Source organism: Colletotrichum truncatum (genome assembly GCF_014235925.2).
Source record: "Colletotrichum truncatum strain CMES1059 chromosome Unknown Contig_0013, whole genome shotgun sequence".
NCBI lineage: Eukaryota > Fungi > Ascomycota > Sordariomycetes > Glomerellales > Glomerellaceae > Colletotrichum > Colletotrichum truncatum.
In genome coordinates, this window is record NW_027222410.1 from 392,358 (window position 1) to 409,871 (window position 17,514).

General features: G+C 52.6%; 6 protein-coding genes across 6 annotated transcripts; 3 read left to right on the forward strand and 3 right to left on the reverse strand.

Moving 5' to 3' along the window:
- Positions 1–644: 644 nt before the first annotated feature.
- CTRU02_215151 (KilA-N domain-containing protein) lies at positions 645–1,469 on the reverse strand (the record flags this gene model as incomplete). The annotated part of the gene is made up of 1 exon (XM_036732442.1): positions 645–1,469. One exon carries the CDS (start codon positions 1,467–1,469, stop codon positions 645–647), a length of 825 nt encoding a protein of 274 aa, XP_036575799.1.
- Positions 1,470–7,092: 5,623 nt separating this feature from the next.
- CTRU02_215152 (uncharacterized protein) lies at positions 7,093–8,984 on the reverse strand (the record flags this gene model as incomplete). The annotated part of the gene is made up of 4 exons (XM_070206382.1): positions 7,093–7,827; positions 8,054–8,316; positions 8,435–8,767; positions 8,840–8,984. The coding sequence occupies 4 exons, from the start codon at positions 8,982–8,984 to the stop codon at positions 7,093–7,095; spliced, it is 1,476 nt and encodes a 491-aa protein (XP_070059941.1).
- A 361-nt stretch (positions 8,985–9,345) lies between these two features.
- Positions 9,346–11,619, forward strand: CTRU02_215153 (uncharacterized protein; the record flags this gene model as incomplete). The annotated part of the gene is made up of 3 exons (XM_070206383.1): positions 9,346–9,759; positions 9,816–10,343; positions 10,693–11,619. 3 exons carry the CDS (start codon positions 9,346–9,348, stop codon positions 11,617–11,619), a joined length of 1,869 nt encoding a protein of 622 aa, XP_070059942.1.
- A 261-nt stretch (positions 11,620–11,880) lies between these two features.
- On the forward strand, positions 11,881–12,552 carry CTRU02_215154 (uncharacterized protein; the record flags this gene model as incomplete). The annotated part of the gene is made up of 1 exon (XM_036732445.2): positions 11,881–12,552. One exon carries the CDS (start codon positions 11,881–11,883, stop codon positions 12,550–12,552), a length of 672 nt encoding a protein of 223 aa, XP_036575802.2.
- A 338-nt stretch (positions 12,553–12,890) lies between these two features.
- Positions 12,891–14,024, forward strand: CTRU02_215155 (uncharacterized protein; the record flags this gene model as incomplete). The annotated part of the gene is made up of 1 exon (XM_036732446.1): positions 12,891–14,024. The coding sequence occupies one exon, from the start codon at positions 12,891–12,893 to the stop codon at positions 14,022–14,024; it is 1,134 nt and encodes a 377-aa protein (XP_036575803.1).
- A 2,830-nt stretch (positions 14,025–16,854) lies between these two features.
- On the reverse strand, positions 16,855–17,421 carry CTRU02_215156 (uncharacterized protein; the record flags this gene model as incomplete). Its single annotated transcript, XM_070206384.1, has 1 exon — positions 16,855–17,421. The coding sequence occupies one exon, from the start codon at positions 17,419–17,421 to the stop codon at positions 16,855–16,857; it is 567 nt and encodes a 188-aa protein (XP_070059943.1).
- Positions 17,422–17,514: the final 93 nt, after the last annotated feature.

A 17,514-nucleotide genomic window follows, 5' to 3' on the forward strand; every position in this document is an offset into this window, starting at 1 on the left:
CTCGAGAGACCGTGATGCCTTATTCAAGACCTCGATAGAAGCCGTACCCCTCAGATGTCAACCCTTAATGAGGTTTTCTGAGCAATTTGAGACAGACAAGAGATGTGATTGGTTTCGTCCTCAGAAAAAGAGCTTGACAGTGCTATCCCCTGAGTCTATGGAGGACCTATAACAATGATGCCGCTCAACCTCAATGCTTGATTCCGCCAGAGCCATACTCGATGCAAGACTAGCCTCAAGGTAATGATGGTAGCCTGCCAGTCTGTTGTCTGCTGCAAACTCTTGGGTACGACAGGTATGGACGAAACTGGCACAGAACGCCCAGAACAAGGTAATCTAGTGATGTGTAGGTGAAGAACTCACTGCCTAACTACATAACGGGTTGTGGAGGCTGGAAAAGTCCCATGGCGAGTGGCTGCTCCCTTGGTGGCAGGCGGCCCGCCAAAGCCCCCTCAGGCTCCTCAGCCAGACAGAAAAAATAATAATAATAATAATAGGAAAAGCAGTGTAATTACAGGCAATACCAATTCCTCCAAGTCTGAATACCGGGTAAACCAGGCCTATAGCAGGCCGTCAATTCCTGCGTAAAAGTGTCCATTCTGGATCGTTCTGTCGCTCTCGCAAGCCTCCTCCCAAGCCCCTTCTCAAGACAGGGTTGATGTGCCCAGAAAGCCAAAGGTAGTGATAGTAGTCTTATGGTCCCAACTGCAGGCGGCAGTGCAGGTGTGGCGGGCAGCCTTCTTGAGCAACCGGCTGCGGCGACGGTGATTTATGGGGATGAGGTCGGGATGGGCAAGGTAGCATCTCGAGGTCTTGTGATAGCCGTCACAGTGGTCGCAGGAAGAGGAAGTCTTGATGGCAGCCAAGTTCATCTTCTGGTCCTCGTCCTGGGCAAGGGTGTAAATAGTGTCGGCAACCTCGCTCCATGTGGGCTTCTCGACGCCCTTCGAGGTGTAATGCTTGTATGTATCAGGAAGCCGGTCTTTGAAGAAGTTTAGCAGCAGAAGTGTGATATAGAAGTCGGGTAGTTGGCCACAGAGGGTCTGGATTAGATTCCGAAGGTAGTGCCAGCGGCTGAGGGCCTCGTGAAGGGTCTTGTAGTCGTTGGCAGTGGTCTTGCCGAACTCGTCAACGAGGGCAGCAGGGGCTTGAGAGACTCGAGGAATGTATTTCTCGAGCGCTTGCCATAGGATGAACGGGTTGCCATCATCTTCCCAGCCGGCACTGAAGAGCCTGTCAATCACCGCTTCGCAGGCAGTAACCAGAAGCTTGTACGTGATGTTACGGTTCCTACCCCATTCCCTTGCCTCAGCAGGGCTGGGAGGGCAGGGGACGTCAGCATCGATATGCATCTCAAGGTCTTGACTGCGGAGGTAGGCAGTAATAATAGTCTTCCACGAGATCCAGTTTGATTCGCCTTTGAGGCGTGGGAGGGCAGTTGAGATGGTTATGAAGTTTTCTCGCGCCATTATAAAGTGAAAGTAAGGGTGTTATCTGAGAGGAGGGATCCGTTCTCATCGAAGTGGCTACCGGCAATGATTGAGACGGTCAACAGCCGTGGCAAAAGGTCGTGGGGTAGGGATGTTGTGAGGGGCTTGGTCCTGTTGCTGTTTTTCTATCGAAATAGAAGAGCGTGGCGCTCAGCAGGCGTGGGCGTAGGTGTCAAAAGTGAAAAGTGGAAAAGTGAAGTGAAATACCGGTGGTTCGGACCTGGCTCCGGTCGCAGCGAATGGTCGCGGTGCAGGTGAAGAACTAACTGCCTAACTAACGGGCTGTGGGCGGTTGCCTCGCGGCCCGCCAACAACATGGCTGCAGCGCCTCTTTAACAGAACTTTTGAAACTGACCTGGATAACCGATGTCTGTAGTGACTGCCAGTTGTCTTCAATGGAGGGATGCCGAGATTGTACGTCTTTGTATCAACCAGTTGTTGTACTGGGAAGGCCAATGTTAGTAACATCCTGCAAAGCGGGGGACTTGGATGCGATCCTACAGTTCATGATTCTGTTCCAGGATTAAACGATCCCGGGTTCAGACACTAGCTAGTGCGAAAAGACAAGATGGGAAAAGTCTTCGCGTCGTAAACACGAATCGAATGGTACAAGTCCATGATCGCAAACTTTTGACGAACAGTGCCGAGGGTCGATGTCCAGTGACTGTTGTTCGCAAAACATGCCAATTTTCAGGCCCACAACCAGCGACATTTGACATTATGGGGCTCTGACCGAAATGTGGCCGGCAGATCATTCTCCTAATCATGTCACCTGTGACACCTTGTACCCTCGTAGGTGCTTTGGTCAGATTTTTGGTCGCAGGCTTGGCTTTCATCTCACGTTTGAGACCATATACGCGCCGGAGATAGGTTCGCGCTTCCCAAAGACACAGGAGGATAATTGAACAAGAAGTTAGCTGCCGCAATCGCTTCAGGAGTATCGTTGGCTGGATTTGTAAAGGTGGCTGTTCGTCGGGTTGGGGCGCTGTCGGCTGATCTAAATCCATACGCATGTTGTGACGAACTAGGCCCATAGTAATGAGGCTAGAAAAGGTGTAAAACAGTGACTTGATCTAGGAAGAGGGTATGTGCGTTAGAAAGTACATACTTATACGTCTCCGGTGTGCGTTTCATGTGGCTTACATAGACAAACATCGCTTGGTGTGTTCGGTGAGCGTTGACACTATCGTCACACATGTTGGAAATTTCAGACTCAATGACATGTGCCATGCTGAATCCGCCGACGAAGGCCTTGCAACTTTTCAGAGTAGCGTCTTGGGAAGCAAGGCCCTCTATGTGTGATGTGACCTCTTCTACAAACTTGTCACCTGTGACACCTGGTACCCTCGTAGGTGCTTTGGTCAGTTCTTTGGCCGCGGGTTTGGCTTTCATCTTTAAAGTTACGGGGCTTTGGCCGAAACATGGCCGGCAGATCTTTCTCTGAAGTTTCCGCAATCGCCGCGCCTCCCTGGTAGAACGTTCAAGCGCCACCAGAACGACATGGTTCGTCGAATACTGTCGTTCTGGTGGCGCTTGGGAAAAGATGTGGCAGCTGAAGGACTCACACTTTCCTCCCAAACCGGAAATAGACGCTTACGTACCGCTTTGCTTTCGTCACGGATTGTGACCTTGATGTTTGTTTTGTCGCCAGACTGTTCTCACCTTTGAAGGACAAGCCGGAATCTCGTCGGTCGTGATGGTGTTGATGCTTGAGACACAGCGTGGATCACTGCGAGGCCGCAGCCGTCTATGGCCACGGCTAAGTTGGTTTCCTCGAGATATAGGGTAATGGAGTTGTAAGTGTTCGTCGTACATGATGACCGAGCTACTTTCCTCTAGCTTGAGTGGCTAGCGTTCTTCGAGGGACCCAAGTCGTCGAGATCCAGGTGGGTAGATTCAAAAGGTCGTGAGGCTGATTTCCAGGCTGAACGGGTCCTTGTAAATTTGGAAAAGATGCCGATCTCTGTGCGAGGGAACGCGAGGTTAGTGTTGAGCTTCTAGACGAGAGGAAGGGCGAAGACATACCGTGGCACTTTTCTCCGAGTCTTTGGATGACTGGGAGCTAGAAGGGAGAACACTTGATAGGCTGCAGGGTGCTGAAGTAGCCTTAGAATCAAATTTTCCCCGTACAAGCTTTGCCAAAGTAAGAAAAGGACGTGATAGGGCTGGCGTCCTGTGCAAAGCCTTCTGGAAGATGTGGGTGGGTCGTCCTTAGCGTTCGCTTGCGGTATCACTGAAGGGCGTGATTCTTTGAAGCAATTGAAGAAAGTGAGGGCGAGCGGGTCGGCATAAGGCAGTCCCTGAACCATAGTAACTGAGGTGCAGCAACGGAAACACGTCGAGAACCCGGGTAGAAGCGATACTGAGTGGAGAGCAGGGGGCCATGGATGGCAGGTGCGGGGGGGTGCGGGCTGGTGCTGTCAGACTGTGAATGCCTGAGACTGCTAACTGTCTTGAGGCGAGAAAGAAGCCGTTCAGCGGGCAAGCACCCTACGAGGCTGTGCTGCAGGGCCAGGCCGGGCTTATTTGAGCAGTCCAGTGTGCTAGATTTCCAAGAAAGGCTGCTGAGCGCTGATGTACGTGTAGCGCAGTCAGTAGCGACTTGAAGATTCTGATGACAGAGTGACCTCAATAGATGTATTTACTACTTATCAAGTTATCCGTTCATCTCAAGACATATCTTTTTGGCTGCGGCCCATTCAATTGCCAAAGCGATATAACGAGGCACTAGGGGGGAAGATGCGAAGGATCATCTATATCCTAATTTCCCAATCGGATTGTATATCAGCGAACTTGAAGAGGGAGAAAGGAGGAAAAAAAGTGAGCGGAACGGGTTTGGCGTAAATCATTTAGCTTATTTTGTGTCTCTGATCTATCTTGTTAAGGAAAAGGAAGGGCTCACTACCAGCCCCGTTTACTGTCTATCGCTTATTAGCTTGATTGAACCTGAAGCCTTGTTGACTTTGTTACATCTTATTATTGTTACCCATCGCGACTTATGTCGAGATCTCGGGTCCGATAGAGAGAAGCCGCTTCTTCACTGACGACGATGGATATACACAGTGCCCTGTGACCGAGAGCTTCTGCAAGCAGTGCGAGCGCTGGCTATTTGGCAACTTTGACACGTACTGCTAGGTCATTCGGCCTGGACTTGGCGGTACTCTAACCTCATCTTCTGTATGACCCTCCTCCCGGCGTATCACTGAGCTCTCTGATGCTCCTTCGGTGAGGCTCCCAATCTCCAGCGTGGCGGCGACCTTGCAAGTTATAGTCACGAGAATAGTTGTGACTTTGAGCCAACCCACAGTTGAGCTTACATAATTTGGGGCCAATAGGAACAAGAAACGTGGTTGAGGTCTAGTTGAGGGCAACTAACAGCTGTAAACTAGGATCAGGACTAGGATCAGGCGTTCACTCGGGTGGAGTGCTTCGACAGGCATTCAAGAGACTAGAGATGCTCGAAGACGACTGGTACAGCGTGGACAGTATTTGGACGGGCGCCAGCGAAGGTTGTGAACTTAGACAGAACCATCGGGTTCTTTGTGGCGCAGTCACGGGGGACGGTTGTAGATCTCAAACGGGTGCATGGACTGGGAACATAAGCCAATTCGTCATTAATTAGTTGTTGGCTACAAGTAGCCCTGGATGTTCTCCCCTAAACTCTATACTGACCCTATTGATGCTGCATATTTGACTGGTGTGCGCTTAATGACGAGTCATCTTGCCGACAGTCAGATCTGCGAGTTTCCCACTGAGCGTTGACGTAGAGGTAGGCGTATATCTAGGCGTGCGCTGACCGCAGTCTCGCGGAATAAGGACATGGCGCCAGACAATCGTACGGAAATGATCGGAGCCGTTGCTGAGGCTGATAAAGGAGATGACATTAGGAAATCCCAAGCTCCCATATTGACCGGGTGGCATGTCGTTAGACATCCTTTGGGAGCCGCAGTGGACGTGGAGGAGCTAAACTACGGATGCCTTATGTCAGCATTGAGCTAATCGATAAGCGGCCGATTTAATGTGTGGGCCAGTCTATGTGCTAACCACTTAGCGTAAGTGCGTTAGCCACCCACACTTTCAACTTGCGAAAAAGGGATGTGGATCAGCGTGCTAACCAGCATCTGGCCCACAACACGGACTAGTCAGCAGTACCAGTCCAAATGGGGCTACTGCACATCAAGTTAGCTTAAGATGATTCATTATACACCCACACCCCCAATTTGTCCTTTTTCTTAAGCCCATCCTTCGCCTACTTACCTGACCTGACCTGACCTGATCTCATCCGACCTAGCTTGTTTGGACCCTCACTTTTCTTAACCTTGCGCATCCCGGGATATCTGCCTTTTCTGTCGCTTGACACGTTGGAGCTCCTGCCAGCTAACACCAACTCTTCATCTCTAGCCAGATACACCCCCCCCTTTCTCTCTCTCTCAACACCTGAATGTTGCAGTAACCATCCGCTTCGTTCTTCGTTGGGCACCAAAATTTCGTTATGCCTCGATTCACAAAAGCAGCGCCGACCAGGGCAGAAAACTTCTACCTCGCCTACGCTTCGAGACCGAGAGTTTACAGGTTGCTTAACTCGATCTGAATTGCGTAGCACACGAACACTGGCGCTCGGCGACGTCCTGGTCTCGACAAAAATTTTCAGCAGATTCTGCTCATCATTATTCTCGAGTCCTCCCAGAGGTCTCAACAATGGCTTGTCTAAATGACGTCTGAGTTTTCGACGTCGTACAGCTGGTGGTGCTGCAGAAGGTTCTTGCTTCCTCATGTCCACATCACCATCCTTTCTTTTCCCAAGTCATCTTCCTTCCCATTAATGCCCTCTACTGACTCATATTTGTTGGTTGTAGTGCGCTGTGCGGAAGACTTCTCGCGGCGTCCGATTTGTTTGCTGCGTGCTTTACAACCGAAACCCAAGACATTTGCCCAAAAGTAAACCCCTCCCGGCCTGTGACGGCATTTCTCAGACGATATAGCCTGCTCATATTATCATTGTTTGTTGTTGATGGATGCCATGGGTTTTCAGGACCGCAGTAGACGCTCTCGCGCCGGCTAGTCTCCTCGCCTCTTTACTGCGGAAGAGCAGTAGTTTCTTCCAGCTCTGCCTTCGTTTTCCTCGTATGAAATAGAGGACCATTATTGCTCGATCCCATATCCAAGCTTCCAAAAGCACCTTTAAGCATACCCTGCAAAAGTACGACCTTCCAAAGTAGCGATCATCCCGACGGCAGCCCTCGCGGGTCAACATGCCTGGCAGCGAATGGCCTTCTGCCGGCACTGATGCACACACAACTCTTATCGACCCCTCGAATGCGCCATGTGTTACATGATGTAACAAGTGCCAACAAAGCTGGGCACACAAGGCAGAGAATATGGAAGATGCCAACGCAAGGGGTTGGTGGGACTTCACTTGGGCCTTCTGCAGCTTCCGGCCTCCCCGCTGCTTTCTTCCCCAGACACAACACACCCACACGACTCATCTTCATGATTTGCTACTAGAGTAACAATCACTCTCTATTGGTTCCGAGGTTCCCCCCGTTCTCTAGAGGCTATATATATGTATACCTTGCCACAAGTCACATTGATAGCCAGCTTGTTACAGCGACCCGCGAAATTCCCCGTCCCATCCCTTCCACGCCTCTGCAACAACTTTCTCAAAATCCACCGCAAGCTGAACGACCTCCTCCTCCCATCGTGCCACATCTGCCTCTGTTGCCCATCTTCCTTTCGCTCTGCCCTCCGCCGCCAACAACTGTGCGGACCTGCCCAGCTCCACCATCTTTGGCACCGCTCCCCGCTGCAGCCTCCCCCGCAACGTACGCAGCTGCTCTGTCGATATCTCTGTGACCCGGCACGCGATACGCGCTGAGGCGCTGTGGGGTGTCACGCTCTCCAGCGCCTCGTGCAGCGTTACCTCCCGCTCGGTGTCATCCCCAATGTAGACCAGCTCCCCACGCAGTGCCTGTTCCTGCTTGCGCAATTTGCGGTCCCACTCGCAGGTGGCCGACATCGGTTTGAACGTCTGTTCGAGCACGTTCGCCGCGAGACTCGATTCGAGCGTCTCCAAGGACCGCAGCCCGCCCTCGAGAACGACTATGAGGCGCAAGACGCGCTCTCGAGCTGTAGCGGCGGGCGTGTTGGAAATGCTCCACCACCGTACCGAACCGGCGGGACGGGTGTGGATGTCTTGGAGAAGGTTCTTGGCGTTGCGCTGCACGCCGGCCAATGAGTTGAAGGCCTTACGGAGGGACGACTCGAAGGAGGCGATGGGGGCGGTCTCGGAGACTGTCAGCGGTGGGAAATCCGTGCCATAAGCTGCCCAGGCGGCCAGCTGGGGGAGAGACTCGCCGTAGCGTGGGAGGGATGGCGCGCGAGAGATCTCTGGCGAAACATTTATGTGGGTTCTCGGCGTGCGTTTGCAGAGGGTGTAGGAGGCGACGAAGAGGAGGAAGGATGTAATAGAGAACGAAGGGGAGTCACTGAGGAGGGAGGTACAGGCTGTTTCGCGCATGAAGACGACACCAAGGGGTACAAGGCAGAAAATAATGATAACGTACAAGACTGTACGTGAGCACAGGTACGGGAACAAGCCGTGGGTCATGAACATCAACGAGGAGGTCGTATTCCACAATGTTTGCAGCCAGGCTGTCTTGTCTTGTACCTGACCGGAATCCTGCTGGCTTCTGGTTTCTTCCGGTGTGGTCCCTGAGCTGGCCTGACTGACATCCCGTTGACGACTCGTCTCTACCGATAGACGACTTGTCTCTACCGATGGACCACTTGTGTTCACCGAAGGACGACTCGCCTCTACTAAGGTAACCTTGGAGCTGTTCAGTCTCTGCTGTTTCATGCGCTGCCGAATCTTGTCCTTTGTGGCGTTATACGAGTTGGAACTTGTCGCCATGCGGAACCGCCTCCTCAGAAACGCCACGTCTCACCGCAATGCGCCCTTAGAACGGCACTCCTGTCCCTAGCGCTACGAAGCGCGGGCTCAAAGACGTTATCGTATACGGTTCTTGTCTCCTCGTCGAGGAGCACGGCAGTGACCAACGCGTTGACGGCTGTGGCGCGGGAGAAGCGGCCAGGCTCCGGAGGAAAGTTCTGGATGAGTCTGTCCTCGATGGCGAGATATACGGCGTGGGCAGGGCAGCGTTTAGGCGGGGCGCAGTCGGCGACGGAGAGGTACTGGTAGAGAGAGGGAGGGTGCGGGGAGGCGGTGAACGAAAGGAGGGCGGCGTAGGCGGTGCAGATTGCGGCCAGGTTGTCGGAGACTGGATGAGTACTTTAGTATGAGAAGTTGTGAGAGCAAAAAAGGATATTGTCTGCTCGAAGAGATGGCTCACCTTTGTAGATTGTTTCTGATCTAATGGGCTTTTCGGTTTTGGTCTCGGCAAAGGACGGAGGAGCTGGCCGGACAGCGCGGCTTATGTTGAAGACGGCGAGGATGGTGATGACAATGGTGGTGGCTCTGGCCCAGATGGGAACCATGACGATGTTACTTTAATAGTGAGAGCGGTCGATGCGGAGGGCAAGGAGGACATATGTTGCGAGAACATATATAGATAAGTGCAACGGCGGGTCGGAGAGAGTCATGATCCATGGGTTTTGACGGGTCGAGCTGGCGATAACAAAGGGGAGGAGGAGCATCAGCTGGAAACAAGGTCCGCGGCCGGACGAAGTGTTTTATCACCACAATACCGTCCTTAAAAGAGCATCCTCAAAAGACTCCATCGACCAGAACCAGCTCGCCGCCTGTCTCGCACGGCGAAATCCGTCTTGCCATGAAAAATGACAGAACTATATCTAGGTTCAAACTCGCACCCACAACTCTCATTCTCTTCAACACCAAATGGCTCACATCCGCCGCTTACTGACCCCAAACACCCCTGTCCGCCTCGCCGACCAGACCGCACATTCAGACCCGGTCTGGCCCACGGCGTCCCCGCGGAGCGCCTTCTGCGTAAACGACATAGTCGCATCAGCAATGGAACCGAAGCCGAAACCTCGCCGCCCCAAGATGATAGATTACAACCACCGCGCACGCCAGCTCCTGCGTTATGCAAACGCGGACCCTCCCCTACCGAATCGTGGCACTATCACGGACGAGCACATACAGCGAGCAAAGTACCTCCAGCCGCAGTTCCAACCCGAGACTGATGTGGATTACGTTGATGAGGAACAGTGGCCTGCGGAGTGGGAAAAAAAGGGCGGCCATTCGCTGAGAGGGTTTGTAAACTGTCAACCATGGAAGAATGAAACAGCGGTCAGTTGTCTGTTCTATTGCCAATGAGCGGAACAAATACTAAGGAACCATCCCAGGATTATCTAGAGGGCGAGAGACATGACGAGAGTCAATTGGACGGGACGCAGGAGGCGGCTGTCGTCACGGGCGACGATCAGCGGAGCGAAGCGCGGGAGGTGACGGGTGTCTCTACCGACAACACTGAGCCTCTATCGCTTAGGGGCCTGGCCGACAAGCTCCCACAAACGACACCCGTAAGCACGAGCCCGGACGACCGTCGTCCTTGGAAAAGGCAAATACCTCCTTCACCCAGGAACTTGTCGGTAGTTTCTTACGCCGCGCCGTCGCCTTGCACCGCGCCTTTGACCAACATCGCATGGACGCCGAGCTCGTTTGGATTGACAATAGGCAATGATACGTGGCCCCAGTTCGGCCAGACGAAAGACACACCTACGCCCTTAGTGATTGACAGACCCAAGTTAGCAGATTTCAGCTTTCGGGATGATGCAGCAAACGGCCGCGGGGATCAAAGCCGCAGCGTTTCTCCCCACGACATAGGACGCAAGAAGTTTACGTCGCAGGATATGGACCGCTTTCGAAACTGGGTATGGCGAGAGGAAAGAAAGAAGGCCAAAAAAGGGGGCGGAAATACCTAGAAGCCGTCATGTGGTCCCATCGCAGTATCAGAAACAAGCTTGGTGCCTCTTTTCTTTTCCGCCTGTTACATCGTGCCGTGGTTCACACTTCCATGCTTTTCTCCCGTAGCGTGAAACGGCTATCATTTCCCAATCTCCCAGCAGCTCGGTTATTCACCCGTCATCTTACCCCCAGCTTGGGCCGCGATCTTGGTGTTACCTCCCGGCGTTACCGTGCCAATGTGTTCGTCCAACACAGAAAACGTTCGTATCACTTCCATACACTGGCTCTAAATGCCTATTGACGGACATGTCACAGCAAGTATGCGGCCGTGCCATTGAAAAGCTCAAAACAGACAACACGCGGCACGTTTGGGGCCCGCGATGTAGACGCGCCATGTTCCAGCATCTGATCCGACACGAAGCCTCCCTCAGTACTTGCACGACTCGGGCGAGGTCGGAGCTTGAGCGTAAAATGTACCTTGTTCGCCCGAACGGGAAGCGTTGGAGTGAAGAATTTGACCGTATCTTGTGGCCGCGGCTTGTTGCCGCGCTCAAGGCAAGGTATCGCAAGCTCGGAGAACACGAGGTCTGGTATGTTGACGAAGATCAGGTTGTCTATGCGGCGTGGAGCAAGGCGTTTTTGCTAGAAGAATGGGATGGCGTGAGCTTCAGCCGGGCCTACGCAGAGAGGTTGTTACGGGGTGCCGAAGCGGGCATTGATTCGCCGCCTGGGGACGACGGTGATGATATAGATAAAGACGGCGAGCACAACGACAGTGAAGAACGACGACCGCAAGACGATGACAATGAGACCGTGAGACCAGAAGACTCGGTGTCGAACATGATACCAGCGACACCGGCGCCGACACCCGGACGACGAGGGCTCGCGCAAAAGGCTCAGCCGACAGTGGTACTGGAGGAGGCTGATGATGATGATGACGCGTTGGAGATGAAGGGGCTCTCGTTCGACAGCATCCGCGGACTGATGTTGTGCGGGGCGGCAAACCTAGTCGACTTTCGTTGGCGAATCAGCTGCCAAGACCACGGCCTCGTGGAAGGTGACAGAGCAGCCAGGAGGGAGACGGAGACACTCCGAGAGCAGTGCCTTGAGGAGTTGCGGCTGCTGGACGCTGCGCTGGACCGCGCGGCGGCTCGAGAGATGGGGATCCGTGATAGAGAGGTAGCGTCGCCGGCTATGGGCCCGATCTGGGGCCAGATGCTGGGAGGCCTGTGGAGGGAATGAGTGAAGCTCCTGGAAGATGACGGGATGGCTGTGTATCGGGTAGGACGAAAGCCTTTGTTATGGGCCCGATGACAGTCAATTTGTCTCGGAGACTGGAATAAGGGGTGTGAGGGGCCCATGTACTTCCAGAAGGTTGTGTGTCTTTAATTGATAAAGGGCATGGCCTGTCTCTTGGATCTGCAAATAGACGTCTGGCTTTCTCCTCATCCTTCGTTGCTCCTACCCCATTCCGAGGTTATCAACCACTTGGGCAAAATCATCATGCCGCAATCACAGCATGACCAGGCGGACTCGTCGTTGGCGGCGGCGCGCTACGTAATTGAACGAGGAGACAAGGCGACGCGCAGCGAGCGATCCTTTCTCAATAGATGGGCCACGAAGCCAAGAAGCAACGAGGAGAAAAGTGCTGGTGCCGGTGGCAACAACGTCAACGCTAACGTCAACGGTGACGATAACAACAACAAGAAAAACATCAACGATGGGGGCGATGGGGACGACTCCTCAGTGCTTAGCTCCCGAATCATGCGTTCCGGCCTCACCCATGTCGGCCAAATCCTGCGTGCTGATCCGGGAAGCCTATCGGAAGATGATCGTCGTCTTTTGTACGCGACAATGAGCGACTCGCGATACCAGAAGGCATGGAAGTCGTCTCCTCGGCGACAAAAGCCACGATCCCAGCTTCTCAGACCACAGCGGCAGCCACAGTTACACCAAGATCAGGACCAGGACGAAGCCTATGACCAGCATCAACAGGGCGAGTTCGCTTCAGTGGAAGAGGTGACTGAAGAGTTGCTTAAAGTCGTCGAACAACAAAAGCAGCATTTGCTAGCGGCTGTTGAGTGCGAGGTTCGCATCAAGGAGCTGTGGTGGTATCGCCATGCGATGGAGGAGAAGGGAAAGGAGAAGGAGAAGGAGAAGGAAGGAGGTGATTGAATTATGCACTAAACATTTATGTATATAGATGGATGGACGGATGTTATGCATGTACAATGCCTAGTGAATTGTGCACCACTAAATGCCCTGCGTTTCTCAAGTATTGTGTACCTGACAACGTTTGTTTGCTTTAGTCACAGGATTTCTTTGTCTGTCCCGTTTGTACTCTATTAATTGTCAACCATAATCAATTCTCAATATGCCCAAATCAGATTGTGACGTTCTCCTAGTCACCTCCCTTGCCTTGACTATACCCACACTCCCTTGAGCTTATCATTGATTCCAAGCGGATTCCAATATCGTTATGCATCCTGCACTCGCCCACACAAAAGGTCATGATGCCTCTCATCGCCCGTAGCCAGACCATCCGCGCATCGTCTCAATCGTCTCAGTCGTCTCAGTCGTCTCAAAGCATTTCGAAACAGCCGCTTCAACGGAGAAACAGCATCAGCAGCAACATCAGCATCAGCACAAACAAAAGTAACAACACTGACGAGGAACCCTCCACTAGGCAGGCTATTCAGATTAACCTCCCGCTTGTGCTGCCTCCGCCCTTCGATCGTCAGCTGCTCTCTCTCTGCTTCCATTCGTCCTGGCGTACTCGCTGCCGCTTGCGCATTCATTTCAGTGACCGCAGCGAGGTTCTTCTCGACGATGGCTCTGAAGATGTCGACTCAGTCAGTGATTCTTCCAGCGATGCTTCCAGCATCGAGTCCGACCCTGAAAATTATCATGCTTCCCTCACAGTCGTTACATATGATCCCATCGCCATCCCCGTTGCCGTCCAATTGCGCACCGTCTCGAGCTGGTTTCTTCGCATCACTATCATTGTCTTCGTTGCTGCCGTTAGCTGCCTCGCCTTCTTCGTCACCTCCATCCGACCCTACTCATCGTACCCTCTATCGCCTTCTCTATCACGTCCCATCACCCTTCGCAACCTTACTGTCGTCATTCAGCCCTACGCACAACTTGTCCGCCTCCTCAGCCAGCCCATCAACCCCATTCCCGCCATCCAGCGCGAATTCTCTGAGCTCTGTATTACTGCCCATGCGCTAGCCGACCTTGAACCCGATCCATGCCATCGCATCGTCGACCTCTTTGATACAGCGAATTACCCCCTCACGAAACTGTTTGTCGGCCTTCGTACACACGGACCCGGGAATCCCGTCTCCGCGCTGCGAGACAACCTCATCCTCATGGCATGGAACATCGAACAGCAGAAGAAGCAGCAGCAACAGCAGCGGGAGCAACCCGAAAGCAACGTAGGTCACGGCGGCACATGGAACAAGACGGCCGAGGGCGTCTTCTCCGCCGTGACATCGCAGGTGCCCAACTGGTGGGAAGATCATAACGCCCTCGCCGTGCCTTTGCAAATAGCTCTGAAGTCTCTGATCGAGGCCCGTAATCTTGAAGGCAGCCTACTGGCAGCATTTGAAACGGCCATTAGCAATACGGACCGAAATGCCTTGTAAGTGTTCAAGAGTGTATTATATTCTCCCTATGTATTAGCCACAGTCCCTGACCCCTGTTTCTACTAGCCCGGCCGAAGACGTGCTCTATGCCCTTGATCGCCTCTTCGATTCTCTTCTCGCCCGCCGTGATACCTTGATCCACACGCTGACGTCTGCAACAGGACTGCTTGACGAAGCGGCAAGCCGGATGCATATTTTCAACACGACACTGTATGCGTGGCGCGGGGTGGCTTTGGCCGGGGGACAGCGATATGTATTCGAAGACTTTGACATGCTGCTGCGAAGTCTTGGGGACGCCGTCGGAGTTTTGGACCACAGCGTCAAAGTGGCCTCGGCGAGACAGAGGAGGCTTGGTATTACATTGGAAGAGGAGGCCGCGCGGGAGGAGATGACACGGAAGCAGGTGGAAGAGAAAAGGCCGCGGAATCGGAGGGCGAGGGAGTGGGAAAGTGAGCATGCGCGCGAGAAGACACAACGCTTCTGGTGGTGACGGAGGATGGGCGTCCCTGTACTCAGTGATGGAAAAGGGCTCGTGTGTGGTTTTGGAGAGATTCCAGATCTTCAAAATGTTCAACCAGCCAGGAAGATGAACACAATTACGTCTTGCTGCACAATATGTCTCGTCATAAATCCAAATCAGCCCCAGAACGCCATCTCCTCCAAAAACATCCGCCCTCTGCGGAATAAGAGTGGTGACGCGGCCTACAGACATTACCGATATCCAGCTTCTAGGTTTTCCCTCATTCTTTCTCTTCCACTCGCTACTCACAATAACTTTTGGTTTCTGCAGTATCCTGATAGTTCCCTTACCAACATGAATGCTCCCACCAAGTATCTAACCAGCGCCGAAGGGTCATAATCCCGATGAACGCCTGCGTCGAGGACAGGGTGCATGGCCAATGTCGCAGGCACACAGAGCTCGTGCGGATAAACACGCCCAGTCACTCGTATTGTGGACGTTATAAAGTCTGGAATGCATGACTACTCATCTATCGGTATTGGAAGGGGAAAGCAGGAGGTTCTCCTCGTCGATGAGTGGCAAAGATGTCTCCTGTGTGAATTAGCAGAAGGATGTAGAGATAGTTCTCAGCATCATGTCGACATATTGATTTCGTGGTAGTCGACAGTTGGTCGAACAACTTGCTTCTTTCTGCACGAGAAGCATTCCTTTTGCTAGTTGTCAGATAAGACGCAGGCTCGAGCAACCTCATGTCTCAGTAGTTGGCTGTTTGCTTGATCCCTTAGAGCTCGCCTCCACAGCACGAACGTGCGACATATCTATTTGCCTAGTCTTGTTCTGGGGAGTGAAGGTGGTAGTCTACTGTTTTCGTGACGTTTGGCGTCTTCTTCAGGGAAGACCATGGCTTTTGAATGAGGAGGATATGGGAATGTGCGCCTTTTGGCGTATTTCAGGACAATATCGTGTGTATCAGGCCACTCTTCCGAGTGTCAACATGTGCTATCGTAAGACCCCTATTCATTCTGGCTTAGAGTTGGAGTTTGATAAGTTCCTTGATAACTTTTTCTCCATCAATACGCAGGGACGAGGCTCTTTATCTGCCCCTCAAGACTGTTGAGCTATCCGAGTACGTCGTTTCCCAATCAATTTGGAGAAGCCACCTCTTCTTGTATGGAAGGGTATAATGTTCTCATTACTGACGAGAAATTACATCTTGGTTAACGGGTAATGGCTAGGCGTCTCAGTCAGACTGCGAGAAGCAGACCTGATCGAGAACTTGGGTCTTGATTTGTGATAGAACATGTTCAAAACAGTAGGCAGGATACCTCAAGAATTAGGGCAGAGCAGGCTTTCGGGCTGTTCGAGATGTAGAGGGTAAAGCCGAAAACCCAGTCCCTTCACAACTGACACTCATCCTTCGAGACTGTTGCTCTCTTCCCACTTGCCCTGCCGTATCTCTGCTTCTCGTTGCATCATACGCCAACTGTAAGTCTCCTGGAAGGGAACCATGGTCTGGATCTCATCCAGTCCCCAACTGCGCGGTAACATCGGTAGTTCAGTATCGATACTAGCCTATAATAGTATTCAGTATGACATAGAATTGAAGTGGGCTTGGCTGTCTTATGACCTCTGGGCGAGATAGCAAATCTAGCTCGCGTGATGCTTGATCAGTCTCGCCGTTTGCAGATTTTAATCTTGTCTGAGCTTTCGCACTGCTGGATAGAATAATGTCGACGCTGTCTAAACGCCTGATAGATGCCTGACTGCATCTCATCTCTTACTTGGGTACTTACTGAAACACTTGGCCAAAGCCTAGAAGCAATCTGCTAGATGGAGCTGGGCAACTCTGCAGCGAAGCAGATGATGCTAACGGTCGATGTCCACCGTCGTAAAACATGAGTTGGCGTGCTGGATATTTCTCATGATCCGAAACACCTTGAAAGCAAGCCACTTCGGAGAAAGGTGGTTTCATAAAATGACGGGCCGGTCAGACAAGAGACAAGGTAACGCAAGGTAACGCAATATCCATTCACCGAGCATCTATCCTAGACAGATAAGCACATTGCCAGCAAACTCATGATCATGGACGGACGATAGGCCGAAGCGATACTGGAACACTTTTGAAGACCATATGAAAGTAAGCAAGCTGTTGTTAGCCGCCTACAGATTCGTTGAAGCTTCTGAAATCCCTAGATACTGAGCAGTCTGTAATAGTCAAAAACATGTTATCGCACACAGACACCAAAAGCCCAGGAAGGGGGAGCCGGGGGAGAAGGGGAACTGTACTGTGCCCCCGGAGATCCATGGTCCTCAAAAGAATCAAATTCACGCCCACTTTTTGAATCTATCTCGATCCCGCCACTGCAGATTCTACACAGACCCGAACAGACCATGATACTTCATCTCCACCTCTGCCTCCACCATGAGCCTCTGTGCCGCGCGCTGACACTCCAGCGCATTCCTGAACGACTCAGTAGGGTGCTGCTCAGGTGTACCCAGCCTGAAAACAGTCTTACTAGCATTACCGACGCCGCTCGATGCCTGGCGTTGCTGCGGGCTACACACAACTGTCGCGGGGGCAGTGATGATAGTGCTGTTTCCAATGATGCTCCGCGCCGGGTGTCGCTCTGAGTTACATAAAATAGTCTCAGGGACGGTAATGATAGTGTCGTTTATCTCGAGGCTTGCCGAAGAGGACGCGTACCCCAGGGAGTCCGCAGACGGCGTAGGCAGGGGATCGACCGGTCCGTCGGCGGTCCACGGGTTGAAGGCCACGTCTTCGAGATTTGCCCACGCGTTGTTGGCCGCGACGCAGAGGGTCTCGACAGTGGGAGTGGGCGTGTCTGACGGAATTAACGCAAAGGGGCTGCCGAGGGTGTGAGCTTTGCGAGAGGTCAACATCATGTCGCGGGGCGGCGGCCAAGGAGAGGAAGACATACATGTTCTCAGGGTTTGACGTGCTCTTATGGTCTTGATGCTGACCCATCTCGAGAGACAGCGTGCTGAAATTGTCGACAAGGGTGCCAGGTT